Below are 16,625 nucleotides of genomic sequence, written 5' to 3' on the forward strand. Positions count from 1 at the left end.
ATTCTAGACTAGTATGAAAACAATGCCACTTCCATTGCTTTATATCTGTGTGTGTGTGTGTATGTATATATATGTATATATATACATATTGTCTAATACTATAATTTTTTAAAAGTGGTGGACAAAAATATACCCTTTTTTTTAAAAAAAGTTTTTTTACTATTTTACTTCATACTGCCAACTTCTTTTTCCTGAAACTGCTTCAATCTTGGAATTCTTTTTTGCTATTAGTTTAATTTTATTGAAATATTCATGAATGAGCATAGACTTGTATATGGATTTGAAAGTCACAGTAATGTTCTCATGAATTCATCTGTGAATAACATTTTATAGACAAAATGTCTGCACTAGGATCAGGACAAGAGGAAGAGGTATAATTCCCTTGTTCTAAGGTACCGCCGTTCATTGTTATTATTTTAAAATACAAGTGTTGACTGATGTTAAAACACAAAAAGGGGCCAGGAGTGGTGGCTCTCGCCTGTAATCCCAACACTTTGGGAGGCCAAAGTGGGTGGATCACCTGAGGTCAGCAGTTTGAGACCAGCCTGGCCAAGATGGTGAAACCCCATCTCTACTAAAAATCCAAAAATTAGCTGGGCATGTGTTAACGCACCTGTAATTTCAGCTACCTGGGAGGCTGAGTCAGGAGAATCGCTGGAACCTGGGAGGCGGAGGCTGCAGTGAGCCGAGATCACACCAATGCACTCCAGCCTGGGTGACAGAAAGAATGAGACTCTGTTCTTCCCCCACCCCCCCTCCAAACACACACACACACACACACACACACACACACACACACACAAAGGGATAATTGGCCAGGCACAGTGGCTCACGCCTGTAATCCCAACACTTTGGGAGGCTGAGGCGGACAGATCACCTGAGGCCGGGAGTTCGAGACCAGTCTGTCCAACATGGAGAAACCCCGTCTCTACTAAAAATACAAAAGTTAGCAGGGCATGTTCGCCCATGCCGATAATCCCAGCTACTCGGGAGGCTGAGACAGGAGACTCACCTGAACCTGGGAGATGGAGGTTACTGTGAGCCGAGATTACACCATTGTACTCCAGCCTGGGCAACAAGAGGGAAACTCTGTCTCAAAGGAAAAAAAAAAAGAGGCAGATTTATAACTGGGCAGTAGAATTGAAAATCATTTTAACAAATATCAAAAATACCTGAGGAACTTGTATAAATAGGAAAAAAAAAAAAAGAGAGAAAAACATCAAGAAGCCCCCAGAAAAGCAGATTTATAAAGGGGCAATGGATTTGAATAGACATTTAGCCAATAAGACATCCAGCTGGTGAAAAGGCATATGGAAAGGTGCTCAACATCACTGATTATCAGGAAAATGAAAGTCAAAACTGCCACAAGTGGCTTAGACCATAGCGGCGTGCATGAACGTTTTCAGGCCTTCAGTTGTTGGGAGTGGCTGAGGAGAGTGGGGAGCTTTTGTCTGTAGTTGCAAGAGTGGAGTCTCAACAAGAACCAGTGTATTGTGGACATGTGTGGGCCCTGGAGTGTGCGTGGCTGGATGCCTTGTCTACCTGTGCCTTACAGAGTGACACCGTTGTGCTGTGGTCGATCAGAGGGGCAGGTGGCTTTCACAGGGAGTAGAAGTGGCGGGGGTTGGTTTGTTTGCCTGTGGATGATAGCAAAAGTGTGTTGGCTTCCCAAGAACTTTTTCCAGTGGCCTATTTTACTGCAGTTCTAGACCCAGACTGCGGTCCCAAGGCATTTCGGCAGCCCACAGCTTCTTAGTAAGTGCATGTTCAGTTGGATCCCCCAGCTCAGCCTGGGTCATCCCCACCGTCTGCCTCCTGGGCCATAGCTCGGCTCTGCACTGAGCCATCATCCTGTGGTGAGCAAGACCCCATTCTTGGGCTTCAGTGTCTTTTCCTGCAGCATGCAATCAAGGTGGTGGCTGGAAGGGGCCAAGGAGCCACATCTCACAGTGCCTGCTGTCTGAACAAGGACCAGAGGCTTGTGGAACACAGGGCTGTCAGCTTTCTCCTACTCGATGACTCTTCAGCTGCCCCCACATGGCTTTCTAGCTCACAGCAGATCTAGCCTTCTCTGAGCAGTGAAGATGGGATGTTTTATGGTCATTTTCCCAGGTGTGCAGAGCCCAAGTGGAGTTCTTCAGCCCACCCTAGTCCACCCCCTCACTAACCCCCCTGGAGGGAGATCCTGTTAGTCACTATGGGGTGAGTGTCTGTGTGTGTGTGTGTTCATCACTTGTTGCTTGGGGATGGGAAGAGACAACAAAAGCCTACAGAATCTCTTGTTCTCAGTTCATCTCCCATCCTAGTCCAATCATGGTCTAACATCCTTAGCTACTAATGGCAGAGGAGACTCTGCACATTTGTGTTCATGTGGCCTTGGATGTTGGCAGATTCAGATTGGTGCCCCAGGCATCTGTGCCTGTAACTGCAGTTTCAGCAGGCTCAGGACCAGGCTAAAGGGCCTCCAAGCTTCCTCCAGTTTCCTGGTGCATGCATGTGCAATATACTCCCCTGGCCTGGGGCTTTCCTGCCTCTTCTTACCAGTTGGGTCAGAACTAGCTTATTAACCAGGGTTTTCTGAGCTTTAATAGAACTGTCTCCGACCAATTGGAGACATGATAGTTATAGATTTTTAAAGATATATTATTATTTTAGACTAGTTTTGAGTATACAGCAAAATGGGGTGCAGAGTCCAGATATCTCATATGCCCTCAATTCCTGTACACTCTCAGGTCACTCCACGAACAACCTCCTACAGCAGAGATACTTTGAAACATTAGAAAAGATATTTGAGCATCCAGAAATTTATAAACTAGGCAGCCCCAGACTGCAGGCAGCTCAGAGGTCCTACAGAGAGGCTTAGGGACAGTTGGGGGAGAATTTTATATGGTGAATGTGGAAGAAAAAGAAAATACTTGATTGAGTGAAATAGAGCAGCGGCCTCATTTGCAACATTACAGTGGAAAGTCTCTAGTTAGATGTTAGTTGGTGGTTTCTGATTGGTTAAGCTTAAGTTTCCTTTTTTTTTATTTACACTGAGTCAAGTTTTGGTTTGTTTAAGGAGGAACTGAGTGTACTGCAGCCATCTCAGCCTCATGGCCACCTGTTTATTTGATTATTTTTAACAGAGAAGATCCTTTTAGAACTGTCTGTTGCCCTGGCTGGAGTGCAGTGGTGTGATCACGGCTCACTGCGGCCATAACCTTCCAGGCTCAGGTGATCCTCCCACCTCAGTGCTCCCCACCCTGAGTAGCTGGGACTACAGGCACGTGCCACCACACCACTATGCTAGGCTAATTGTATTTGTTTGAGAGATGCAGTTTCCCTAAGTTGCTTCGGCTTCTTTTGAACTCTTAGACTCAAATAATCTGCCTTCATTGGTTTCCCCAAGTGCTGGAATTACAGGCCATCTAAATCTTTTATCTCAGATTTGCCTTGTGACAAAATGAAGGGTACTTTTTCTGACATGATGAGCAGAGAAAGGGGAGGTGGGCGCATCCTGTGCATATTCTTTTCTCAGGTGATGGGAATATGGTCGGCTCTTGCCTAATGGGATATATTTTCTCCTTGAATGATTTTGCAAGATATCAGATGAGAGAAGTTGAATAAACGTTAGAAGAACATAGAAAAGATAGGTTATACATGTTGGGTTTCTGAAGAAATGATGTCATTGGGGAAACAAAACTTTTATTGATTTCTGGAAACATTTAGCGCTAATTTTTTATGTAAGTAAATTGAATGTATGATGATATCTCTGACCACTTTTTGATATTTTTTTTCTGGTTCAGCTGAGTGGTGTCATTGAGGAAACACAAAGTGGGACTCATCCAGGGACGAGATTTTGCCAGAGAAAGGAGCAGCAAGTCAGGGAGCTTAAGGTAATTATGAGAAAGTGACTATCTAAAATTGCTTAGGTAGAAGGAAACAGATTGGATTTTTTTGTGTTTGGTATGTGGGGTAAAAGTGGTGTGGGTGTGTACACGAGATGTGTTGTTTATTCTCTTTTATTTATTTATTTATTTTTTTGAGAGAGAGTGTCGCTCTGTCATCCAGGCTGAAGTGCTGTGGCACTATCTTGGCTCACTGCAACCTCTGCCTCCTGGGTTCAAGCGATTCTCCTGCCTCAGCCTTCCAAGTAGCTGGGATTACAGGTGCCTGCCACCACGCTGGGCTAATTTTTCTGTGTGTGTGTGTGTGTGTGTTTTTTTTAGTAGAGATGAGGTTTTGCTATGTAGGTGAAGCTAGTCTTGAACTCCTGACCTCAAATGATCTGCCCGCCTCGGCCCCCAAAAGTACTGGGATTACAGGCGTGAGCCACAACGCCCGGCCTGTTTATTCTCTTAAGAGAGAAAATGAGGGGATTAATGGACTGTGGTTCTGGACAAGGTGAAAAACTCTTAAAGTGGAAGAACTGGGACAAGTGCTCTGACAGGATAGGATGGTGCAGTCAGTCCCTTCACCCAGAAATCAGTGGACTGTTAGCAGTTCAGACTCAAACCTAGTGAAAAACTGGTGGTGGAAAGGAAGTCTCTCGCGGCAACTGGCGCCATAATCAAGACAGAATGTTTTCAGAATAAATGGAGTTACCTGCTTTCAGCCCCAGGTGGTAGCTATTGTCTGCCCTGATGATATGTGATAATAATTTGTGATCTTGTTGTCTTAAAATGCGGTCACTCGTCTCCAGTAGAATTAAGTGCACAGTGAAGTTGTCCCCCCATCCCCAAAGAGATAAACATATATGAATGAACTCAAGTGATAACAACTACTGCTGCCTGGGATCATGAGAGACCTGAAATGAACTGACAGGAAGTGAAAGGTGGCTGAGATAATGAGAATAGACCCATCTGCAGAGAATCATAAAACCAGCAAAGACAAGGTCTTGTGTAAGTTGCCTTCAGAAGCTTTGTCCATAAGAACTCTAAGGACTTCTCCAGATCTGTTGGCTGTTGCTGTCATCTCTGCCCAAAAGGAGCCTCTGACCAGCATCCAAAGGGCTTCCGGACCCACTGGACTCTTCTGGAGGTACACTGGTCTCCCGAGCCATGGCTGTGGCTTTTTACTCCCCTTATCACTGCCTGTGTGTAGAATGATAATTGTATAATTGATAGTGTGAAGACCTTGATAAATGGTAAATCTGAGCATCTGTATTTGGCTGACGTGTCATTGTGAAACCTCACAGCTTCAGTCAGTGTCCGCACAGCTAGGGAGCTTTTGTGCCTAATGTACATGTCACTGGGCATAGTCTACAGGCACCTAATAACTCAGGTAACCTTAACAGTCACTAATGAGTGTATCTCCAAGGAACAGTCCAACAACACATGACTGGCCTGACTCAAGGTAACTATATGTCCCATCCAGGGTCATAGTGAGTGGGCATCTGCCAACCAGGGGTCATTCCCCCTGCCTGCCATTGAGCAGTTCAGAAGTGACTGGTGTAAGCAGACATGAGCGTGCTTGCTCAATTCACTATTTGCCTCTTTCGAGGGGATCATACCCAGGATCTAGGTCATTGTGCCTTATTGGAGTCCTACGCATTTCACTTGCAAATTATATTTGAAAATTAAATGACCATGTTGCAAGTCATTTCCAAAACATTTTTAAAAATTGCATTCCAGAACCCATATTAACATCCAGTGACCTGTAGAAAGCAGTAGAGAAATGTATTAGGCAAAAAGTTCTGGCAAAGACCAGTCTGATACTGGCCTGATTATCCAACCTCAGGAATTGGCCACATCAACTCGAAGAGCGAAGAAAAATAAAAAGTACCAGATTTATTACTCAAGACATTAGGAACTGTCCATTTAGATAGACGATTTTAGCTAACAAAATATTACAACGTCATCCTGAAGAATATGTCCCTCTTCCAGAGAACCCAGGAGGTTATCATGACCCCTGGAAAGCCAGACCAGCAGTAACAGTGCAAGTGGCATAGGTGCATGAGTGCAGAAATACAATCTCTACTGAAAGTAAGTTTCATACTAGGCAAGAATTACAGGATAGACATAGAACTTTTGCTCACAAAGTCAAATCAGATGTACAAATTTAATATGGCTTAGGAGTTAATGGTGGTTAAATTCATCATGCTTACGGGAAGTGAAGTAGGACAAATGACGAATTGCAAATAACTCCAGGATTAATGATGAATTAATTGCTAGAGCAGAAAATATCCAAGACCTTCCTGACTTATGATGGGGATGGGTAAAGAACTTGGATGAGACGATACCCAAACATGATTCCCACATTTACCTAAACAATGGAAGACTGTAGAGGATGCCATTAAGATATCTTAAGAATATGGAAGATTATTATTCACTTCTCATGGGACAGGACTTTATAGGGCACCTGAAAAAATTCTCATGAAAAATCACTTTTACAAAATGTCAAGTTATGATGTCCAAGATGAAACCAATGAGTCACAACATTCACATAATACACTGTGCAACCCTGATCTCCTGACTGTCATAAAATGTTACTTACCTCTAAACCAAAGGTTCATTTTATACTTTAATTTTTCTCATTTTTTTCTGTTCTCTTAGCTTAAGAAAAGATCATTACAAACTTTTTGTATGTTTTTCATACATGCTTACAAAGGGTTGTAAAATTTTGTTGTGATTATTGTTGCTTTAAGCTGAAACTTCCCTAATCTTTCTTTGGAGATTGTGGCATAGCATTCTAGTTTCCTTTCCATATCCAATTGTTTTCTGTAATGAATACAGAAATATAGGCACTATTTTGTTACTTTAAATAGACATCATCTCAAGTCTACAAGAATTATCCAAAATGGTATCTAATGACATTTCTAGGTCTTCAGACACTATTAACACAGATTGTAACCTCTAGATCCTGAAGATTTTACTAGATACTAGTTACCGAAACTGAGCTTTCTTGAATTCTTTTTCCTTCCACTGTGGTTTCCCACATTTCAACATATCACTGATTTTTGTCCTCAAACGTTACTTAAATATTTTCACAGAATTAAATTAAATATGAATCATCCTTCCTGCTCTGATTTTTGAAATGACCCTGTTTCCTATGATAATGATTCTTCTGGTCCGTTTTGTAGTTATATGTTAGAGTTTGTAAATATTCACACATTTTGCAATTGCATATAATTTTCTTATTAATTATTTTTTCCTGTTCCTCTAAAGTTGCTGTTATTTCTTTTAACTTTTTGTGGGAAAAATTAAACCCATCTTTCACTTTGTTGATATGCTTATTTATAGTTGAACTCCTTGATTTTTGCTCAAATTGCTTTTCAAGTTACCCACTTTTAGGGAAGACATTATTTGGGTTTTGTTTAGTATATCAGACTTTTTTAGTTCGTTGTATCAAGAAGTGTAGACTTTTCTGTACGTAATGTCCTTTTTCCCACAGTAGTTTATTGATTTTTTTTTTTTAAAGAAAGTGTGTTAAAATAAAGGTCATCAAAAGATCTTTTCCTAAACCTTTCCTCTACCAGAAATATCCCTAGAGTCACATGGTCCTTTCTCCCTTCTTGCTTTTGTAGGCGTACAAAGCTAATCTGTCTCTGATCGGATTGCATGTACGTGTGCCTTTTGGGGCCCTTGTGCATTCGTTCTTCCTTCTAACCTCAAAACTGGGTATTCTCTGTTGGCTCTCTCCCTTTAACATAGAAGTATACTCACGCTTTTGTTGAATCTTGGAATAAAAGGCTTTCTTTACCACGTATCTCCCTTTAACTACTACTACATCTCTCTTCTCAGCCAAATACTTGGGAAGAGAAGCCTTGAGTTTGTGTCGTTGTTTTCTCACCTCCAGTTCACTACTTTACCCACTGCCTGACACCCAGCTAACACACACACACAAGCCCAATCACTAAGTTGCCATAGCTGATTTGTAGTTTTCCTTCCCTCCTGGCAAAATTTGACTCTGTGCATTGGGATAATACACGCTGAGTACCTATTGAACAGGCACTGTGCTAGGTGCTGCTGTTATAGAAATGAAAAGAAGGCATCATCTCCTTTCTAACAACTCACAGGAGCAGCCATTCCTGATTCATACGCAGGTCTCTTGATTCCCAGTGCTCACTTTTGCAGGCTTCACTTAATGCCGTGTAAATCACCCTATTCTCCAGATCTTTCTTCCCACTTCTCCTTACTGTACACAACTTCTCAAGGCAATCACCTCCACGCCCATGGCTTCAGTTACTTCCTCCATTCTCTGAGAACAAGAGAATTTTAAATGTTTTGTTTCATGTATTAGCTTTACTTTACACAAGATGCCTCATTTGCTGTAACCATAGATTCAAAGTTGCTCAATGAAAGTAATAAATGAAAAATGGTGATATTCTTAGCATGTAAATTTTAGGAAATTTCCCCAGTTACTCTTGATGGCTTGATTTAGTATGTGTGTTACTTTTGAAAACATGTTGGGATGTCACAAATGGACTTAGCCTACAGAGATTTATATTCAACTTTTTTTTTTTTTAGATTAAGTCTCACTCTGTCACCTGGGCTGGAGTGCAATGGTGGATCTCTGCTCATTCCAACCTTCAACTCCCAAATTCAAGTGATTCTCCTGCCTCAGCCTCCCGAGGCGCCCACCACCATGCCCGGCTGATTTTTGTATTTTTTTTTTTTTTAGTAGAGATGGGGTTTCACCATGTTGGCTGGGCTGGTATCCAACTCCTTACCTCAGATGATCCACCCGCCTCGGCCTCCCGAAGTGCTGGGATTACAGGCATGAGGCATCGCACCCGGCCTATATTCAACTTTTGATCAGAGAGTTCCATTTTAATGTGACACTGAGAGTAAAAAACTGTCTTTTCCTCCTTACCCATTTCCCTTCCTACATTCTCTGCCAGGAGGAAGGCACCACTACCTACCGAGTCTTCCCCAGCAGAGCCTGAGCAGGTCTGTTTTTCCTCTGCTTCCCCTCTTCTTTCACATCTCGTGACCAAGCACTTGCTATTCTGTCTCCCAAATGATCACAGACTTTTTCCTCCCCTTTTGCCACTGCCACTGCCCTTAGCATTACTCTGCCTTTAGGTAAAGTCTCTTAATTGCTCTGGTAGCTTCCTTCAATTCTTCCTTATTATAGAGACCGCTACACACACATCTGACAGAGACTTCTCACCTTTTTGTGGTTTAATGACTGAAATTCCCACAATAAAATTAAAAACACCCAGCATCAAATTTGAGGTCAGATAGAGGTGGGTTTGCATCCCAGGTTCATATACTGTCCAGCAGTGTGGTCTCAGAAAACGGAACTCCTTAAGCCTTTGTTGTGTATCTGCCTACACTCATTGAGAGTTGGGACTATTTCACACATACAGTGTCTGGCATGTAGAAGGGACTTAATAAATGTTGAATGAAGGGGAGGCATTTTAAAATTCATATCAAAAAAATGTTCTGTCTGGGAGTGGTAGCTCATGCCTATAATCCCAGCACTTTGGGAGTCCAAGGCAGGTGGATCTCCTGAGGTCAGGAGTTCGAGATCAGCCTGACCAACATGGGGAAACCCCATCTCTACTAATATAGACATTACCCGAGCATGGTGGCAGGCTCCTGTAATCCCAGCTACTTGGGAGGCTTAGGCACCTGAATGAGAATCACTTGAACCCGGGAGGCAGAAATTGCAGTGAGCCAGAATTGTGCCACTGCCTGGGCAACAGAGTGAGACTCTTGTCTCAAAAAAAAAAAAAAAAAAAAAGTTGTTTTAAAAATATACTAATCTGGCTGGGCACGGTGGCTCATGTCTGTAGTCCCAGCACTTTGGGAGGCTGAGGCGGGTGGATCTCCTGAGGTTGGGAGTTCGAGACCAGCCTGACCAACATGGAGAAACCCCGTCTCTACTAAAAATACAAAATTAGCCAGGCATGGTGGTGCATGCATGTAATCCCAGCTACTTGGGAGGCTGAGGCAGGAGAATCACTTGAGCCCAGGAGGTGGAGGTTGCAGCGATCCAAGATTGCACCATTCCACTCCAGCCTGTGCAACAAGAGTGAACTCCATCTCAAAAAAAAAAAAAAAAAAAAAAAAAAAAAAAAAATGTTCAGCAAGATTGAAGCATAAAAGGTTAATGGCCAGAATCATTTATCAATTTTATTTCTATACATCCGCAAGACACGATCTGAAAATGAAATTAGAGAAACAATTTCATTGGGCAACAAGAGAAAACTTCCTCTAAAAATATAATAATAATCTACAATGCCACTTCCTGTCCAAGCTTGACTTCTACCTGTACTTTCTGATACGGTTTGGCCAGGTCCCCACCCAAATCTCATCATGAACTGTAATCCCCATAATCCTCATGTGTCGAAGGAGGGGCTTGGGGGGAGGTGATTAGATCATTGGGGTAGTTTTCCTGATGCTTTTCTTGTCATATTCAGTGAGTCCTCATGAGATCTTATAGGGTTTTGTTTTGTTTTGTTTTTTGGGATGGAGTCTTGCTCTGTTGCCCAGGCTGGAGTGCCATGGCACAATCTTGGCTGACTGCAGCCTCTGCCTCCTGGGTTCCAGCAATTCTCCTGCCTCAACCTCCTGAGTAGCTGGGAATACAGGCATGCACCACCACACCCAGCTAATTTTTGTATTTTTAGTAGAGATAGGATTTCACTACTTTAGCTAGGCTGGTCTCGAACTCCTGACCTCAGTTGATCCACCTGCCTTGGCCTCCCAAAGTGCTAGGGTTATGGGTGTGAGCCACTGTATCCAGCTGAGATCTGATGGTTTTATACATGTTTGACAGTTGCTCCTTCACATATTCACACTCTGTGCGGTCACCATGTTAGTCGGACCTGGTTCCCCTTCTGCCATGATTATAAGTTTCCTGAGGCCTCCCCAGCCATGTGAAACTGTGAGTCAATTAAACCTCTTTCCTTTATAAATTACCCAACCTCAGGTATTTCTTTATATCAGTGTGAAAACTGATATATTTTCTGATAACCATGCTTGAGGAATTGGGAAATTCAGACTACCTGGGATCAAATTGTGGCCCCACCCTTAGCAGTCATGTGACCTTGGGGAGGTTACTTACCTTCTCTATCTCCACTTCTTCTGTAAAATCGTAAATGAGACTGTTTCTGAGGGTTAAATGAGCATAGCATAGTGAGGACACTGTCAGGCGCACACTGCTTGCCACATGTCGAGTATTCATCTTTATTGAATTAGGACGGTGGTAACCCACTTTATGGATCTCGATTTTGTATGACAAAATCATGCTTAGTGCTTTGTTAGTAAAAGAAGGAAAATCTGAAAGTCCCTGCCATAGAAGGAAGAAATAGCGGGGAGAAAACAGAGTTGGTACGTTTTAGCCTTTCAAAGCTTAGAGGGACAAGTTAGGTTTCTATTTTATGGAGAAGGAGGTGGAGGCAGGATGGGTCCTAAGGTGTCATTCAAGACACACAGCCATAACTCTTTATTGAGAGTAAGCTAGGGCCCCAGGGATTGCTGTGGTCAAGTTGTAGACAAAAACGACCACTCATTGGAAGACAGGAGATGAATGTTTTGTTACAAAAACAGTCAGCAATTCAGGTGTATCTATATTCAGTCAGCAAGTAAAAGTTGTTCAACTTAGTTGCTAATGGCCCACTCTACTGAGGCTTTGTATACAACTCAGAGAGGAAGAGGGCTTCAAGTAACGAACTACCCTGTGCTTTTCTTAGGACTAAAAAGCTCAGGAAGCTGGTGATGAATGAAAACCTTAGTCCACCTGGCACTGCAGGAGGGGCCAGGAGAGCAGCAGCATCATAAGCCACAGGGTGGGGCAGCTCAGGCAGGGGCATTCTGAGCTGTTGGGGAGGGGTGGCAGCCAGGGTGGGGCACTGTGAGCTGTCGGGGAGGGCATTGTGATGTGTGGGGTGGGGCATTGTGTGCCACATGCCTGGGTTCCCACCTGGGCCAGTGGGCTTCAGTCTGTAGGTGACTACAGAAGGAGGAGGAGCTCCCTCTGTTCTCTCTTCAGGCAGTTGTGTCTCTCAGCGCTTGTTGGGTTCACAACCTATTGAATAAGCCGGCAAGTCTTCACCCTCCCAGACAAGTCAGCTCAGGGGATTCAGCAGGGCACGGGCCTTGGCCCGCAGCCCCAGCCGGGGCCAGGGCCGGGCTGTGAGGTAGTCAGGCGAGCAGCGGGCAAGACCATCTCTGCAAGTGCAGCATAGCCTCAGCCTAGGGCAGCAGGAGTGCGTGGCCAAAGTTGTGAGCAGAGGCACAGGTCGTGGCAGACAGGAGTAGAGGTACCCCATGGGGAATGTACTGACCTGTTGTGTGTGCCCCAAGGACAGCCCCGAGTTTGAACAGCCGCAGGGGTCAGTGTGCCCCTCTGAGTCCGACATCTATGAGGCAGGAGCTGGGGACAGGATGGCAGGAGCTGGGAACAGGATGGCAGGAGCTGGGGATGGGATGGCAGGGGCGCCTATGGCTGCTGCTGTGCAGCCTGCTGAGGTGACTGTTGAAGTTGGTGAGGACCTCCACATGCACCACATCCATGACCGGGAGATGCCTGAAGGTAAGGAGGTGACGGGTGCCATCTGCCTTGGGCTTGCCTCTGGCTACTGCTGTCCCCAAGGTCCCCTGGGAGGCATCGCCCACTTCGAGCTCCTTTCTGCCTGTAGCCAGCTTTCCCGGGGCTGTCCAGGAACAAGAACTGGCTCTGCCTTGCATTCCCACCCCTTAGTCTTTCCCCACAGAGTCCAGTCAGTTTCTTTTTGCCTCCCCTCCCAATCACCCAGTTCTTGCTCTCTTGTCTCATTCTCCCAGGCTGCCATGGGACCATTTATTTATGGCTCTTCTTGTTGAATAAGCAGCAGTTGAATAAATGAGTTGATAAATTTTTATAAATGGTTACATCTTTTTTTTCTTTTCTCCCTCTATACATTTAGCTTTGGAGTTTAACCCTTCTGCCAATCCAGAGGCAAGCACAGTATTCCATGGGAACTGTCAAACAGATGGTGAGACAACATTGTCTGTATGTCTGTGTATTATCCTGTGGGACTTTGTGGAGGCTTCTTTGGACCATTCTCTTCCTTTCCTCAATAAAAACTCAAATATCCCAACTTTCCAGCAGCCATCTTATTTTTTCTTTGTACCTATCCACATGGTACCTAAGTGAAGGAACCAGGTAAGTGCCTAATTGTTTCCTTTGTTAAAGTAGGTAAATCTCAGGACAGTTCATATTCAGACATTCGGGGATTTCTTATTTAAAATCAGAATGGAGGTTGCCATGGGAAAGGCTATATGGTATTCTTAATGGGCTGCTTTAAGTCACCTTGATAGAGGCTGCTTAGTTTCTTCTAACTATAATTTGAACACAGGAGGAGGAAATAAAGGAGGGTGCTTAAAATAATTGTAAAAGGTGTGAAATGTTACAGCCAGGACTGCAGAAAAATGGTTGTGTGGGGATGGGGGGAGGGTTTGTCAAAGGAGTTTACCCATGAGGCTCTGATTACTTTAAAATTCTTACTTTAACACAAAATGTGTCTCCAGATTTATTCTGGTGACTTAACAGACTTTATTTACCTCCTTATTCTAAAAGAGAGGTGGGGATTGGTTCATGGTCAAAATTTTCAAGACATAGAACGTCAATGTAGACTTTTAATATGTAATGTAAAGATTGCAGGTTAAAAATGTCAGACCTTCCCTGTAAGAGTGTTCATTGCTGTGGCTCCCCCTTTGTCCTTTCCCCTTCTGACAGTAGCATCTTGTTGAAAGATAAGAAAGTTAGAGTTTTGGCCGGGTATGGTGGCTCACTCCTGCAATCCCAGCACCTTGGGAGGCTGAGGTGGGCGGATCACCTGAAGTCAGGAGTTCGAGACCAGCCTGGCCAACATGGTGAAACCCCATCTCTACTAAAATAATACAAAAATTTGTTAGGTGTGGTGGCGCATGCCTGTAGTTCCACCTACTCATGAGGCTGAGGCAGGAGAATTGCTTGAACCCGGGAGGCAGAGGTTGCAGTGAGCAGAGATCGTGCCAGTGCACTCCAGCCTTGGTAACAGAGCGAGACCCTGTCTCACAGAAAAAAAAAAAGGAAGAAAGTTGGAGATTTTTAAGTCTCTACATTGCTGGGAGAGGCGGGGGATGGGAGGCGGTAGAAAAGATAAAACAATTAGTTGGTTTGCCTCTAAAATCTTGCAGAGAGATGAATCTAAGTAAAAGTAATTCTGGGTAATAATATGATTCCTGAATAAAAACTAAAATTTTCAAAATAGAAAACATTGCATCATAAAGATGTGAAATCCAGTTGGCTTATTTTTTTCATTTAAATGCCAGAGATTTCATTACTGTAGAGGAAATGTCTTATAGCTCTTCTATTTAAACTTCGGTTGGGCTCTTAATTTTTTAAGAGGTAGGATAATTATGACACCTGATGAGTGTGACTTTGTAACTTGTAAGTACTGTCCTCTCTTTTCAAGATATTTAAGGATTGCTTTAGAATAAACCAATATGTGAATTAATTGATTATACCTTTATACACAAAGCATGTAAGTACTTGTGTAAACTTATACTCTGTTCGGTGATGTAAGGAAAGGCTCTGAGTGATGTTACACACCAGTTAGTAGATGGGTAGTGTTGGATGAGAGCCCCAAAATGGCTCTTTATTGTCATTCTTTAGGATTATAACACAGTTTATGTATGTCTCACTTGGCCATTTCCAATACAAATAAGGCCTATTTATGTTCTCCCTATGTATTGCTAATGAAGAAATGAAGACTTACAGATATCACATGACTGTGGAGGACATCTACTCAACAAAACTGAGGTTCTGTGTCCTCAGAATGACATGAAAGTGACAGATATGCTGAATTTACTTCTAAAAATTAAAAAAAACCTCTAGAATACATCTTATATTTTGCCTATAAAATAGACCTGTCTTTTAAAACTTACTGACATCTTTATTTATTTTATGCAAAGTTGATTTTACACAACTCAAAGCCGACATTTACCTCTTCATTTTTTTTTTTTAAATAAAGGAGGGTGTCACTATGTTACTCATGCTGGCCTCAAATTCCTGACCGGGGTTCAAGTGATTTTCCCATCTCAGCCTCCTGAGTAGCTGGGACTACAAGCATATGCCATCTTGCCTGGCTCTATCTTATGTCTATACGTTCATTTCAATGGATAAGAATAGACGTAGATGTAGTGAAATAGCCTAAATGCAGTAGTTGAATAAACGAATTGATAAATTTTTATAAATGATTACCTCTTTTTTTCTTTTCTCCCTCTATACATATAGCTTTGGAGTTTAACCCTTCTGCCAATGCAGAGGCAAGCACAATATTCCAGAGGAACTCTCAAACGGATGGTGAGACAACGTTGTTTTTTCCACCAAGAGAAACAGTACAAACTCTTGTTTGATCAGGTGTATTATAGGAAGTATTTAGAAAAACTCATACTGGTTTAATTTTTTCAACTTTTCACATATCCACTTGTCTTATTTTAATGTGTGATACACTTTCCTTTAGTTGTTATCATTTTAGTGAAAACATGTAAACTTTTTGTTTATACATTTTGCCATCTTTTTATCAACACAATTTGTCATGTGATGGAGGAGTCATGGATTTCTCTTTATTCATAATTCTTGGTCCCTTTTCCCTTGCTCCAAAGAGTACATTTTAAAGCTGAATGATAGAACTTAGGCTTCAGCTTGGTTTTCATTTAAACAAATTAAAAACATAGCTGTTTATCATCGGGGATTGAATCTGTGATTTGGGCCTCCTCTCACACAGTCCTCTGACCGCATTCATTTACCACATCCAAGTTCATGCTACTCAAAACTTTTAAGTTTTTAACCTTTTCATTTGATGTAATGTAGATTTAAACATGCCCTACTCCTGCTTATTTTCCTTAATGTTATGTTAAATTCTCGTTTGTTTGCTAAAAAGCCATACACAGCCAAGTTTTCCAGTTGACTTAAACAGCAAGAATACAAGTGAGGGTTCCATAATAATATGCGAAGTAATGCAGCACAGTAAAACATGGGAGTTTCTAATCTTTGTTTTTATAGTTTGAGTAGACTTTGTCCATTTTGAATCAGTTATTTCTGGTTAGAATTTGTGCTCATTTTTTACATTACTGTAAAGAGATACCTAAGGCTGGGCAATTTATAACAAAAAGAGGTTTAATTGGCTCATAGATCTTCAGGCTATACAAACATGTCTTCATCATCTGCTTCTGGTGAGGGCAACAATCATGATAGAAGGCAAAGGGGAAGCAGGTGGTTCCACACGGTGAAAGTGGGAGGAGAGAGGGGAAGGGGGAAGGTACCACACTCTTTTTATTTATTTTTTTTGAAATGGAGTCTCTCTCCATTGCCCAGGCTGGAGTGCAGTGGTGTGATCTCGGCTCACTACAACCTCCACCTCCCAGGTTCAAGCAATTCTCCTGTCTTAGCCTCCTGTGTAGCTGGGACTATAAGCGGGTGCCACAACACCTGGATAATTTTTGTATTTTTGGTAGAGACGGAGTTTCACCACGTTGACCAGGCTGGTCTCAAACTCCTGACCTCAGGTGGTCCGCCCGCTTCAGCCTCCCAGAATACTGGAATTAGGCTTGTGCCACTGCACCTGGCCGGTACCACACTCTTTTAAACTACCATAATGAAAATTTGCTTATTACCGTGGGGATGGGACCAAGTCATTCATAGGGAATCCCCCACCATTACCC

General features: G+C 42.8%; 1 protein-coding gene across 1 annotated transcript in view; it reads left to right on the forward strand.

Annotated features, from left to right (window-relative positions):
• LOC126962230 (arf-GAP with GTPase, ANK repeat and PH domain-containing protein 5-like) overlaps positions 1–15,317 on the forward strand; it is a 35,360-nt gene extending 20,043 nt beyond the window's left edge. Inside the window, exons 2-5 of the mRNA XM_050803118.1 lie at positions 3,789–3,878; positions 10,711–12,468; positions 12,842–12,910; positions 15,196–15,317. Of these exons, the coding sequence (XP_050659075.1) occupies positions 12,204–12,468; positions 12,842–12,910; positions 15,196–15,317 (456 nt within the window). The 5' untranslated portion in view covers positions 3,789–3,878; positions 10,711–12,203. The remainder of the gene's footprint in view (positions 1–3,788; positions 3,879–10,710; positions 12,469–12,841; positions 12,911–15,195) is intronic.
• Positions 15,318–16,625: the final 1,308 nt, after the last annotated feature.

Source organism: Macaca thibetana, chromosome 9, assembly GCF_024542745.1.
Source record: "Macaca thibetana thibetana isolate TM-01 chromosome 9, ASM2454274v1, whole genome shotgun sequence".
NCBI classification, from domain to species: Eukaryota; Metazoa; Chordata; class Mammalia; order Primates; family Cercopithecidae; genus Macaca; species Macaca thibetana.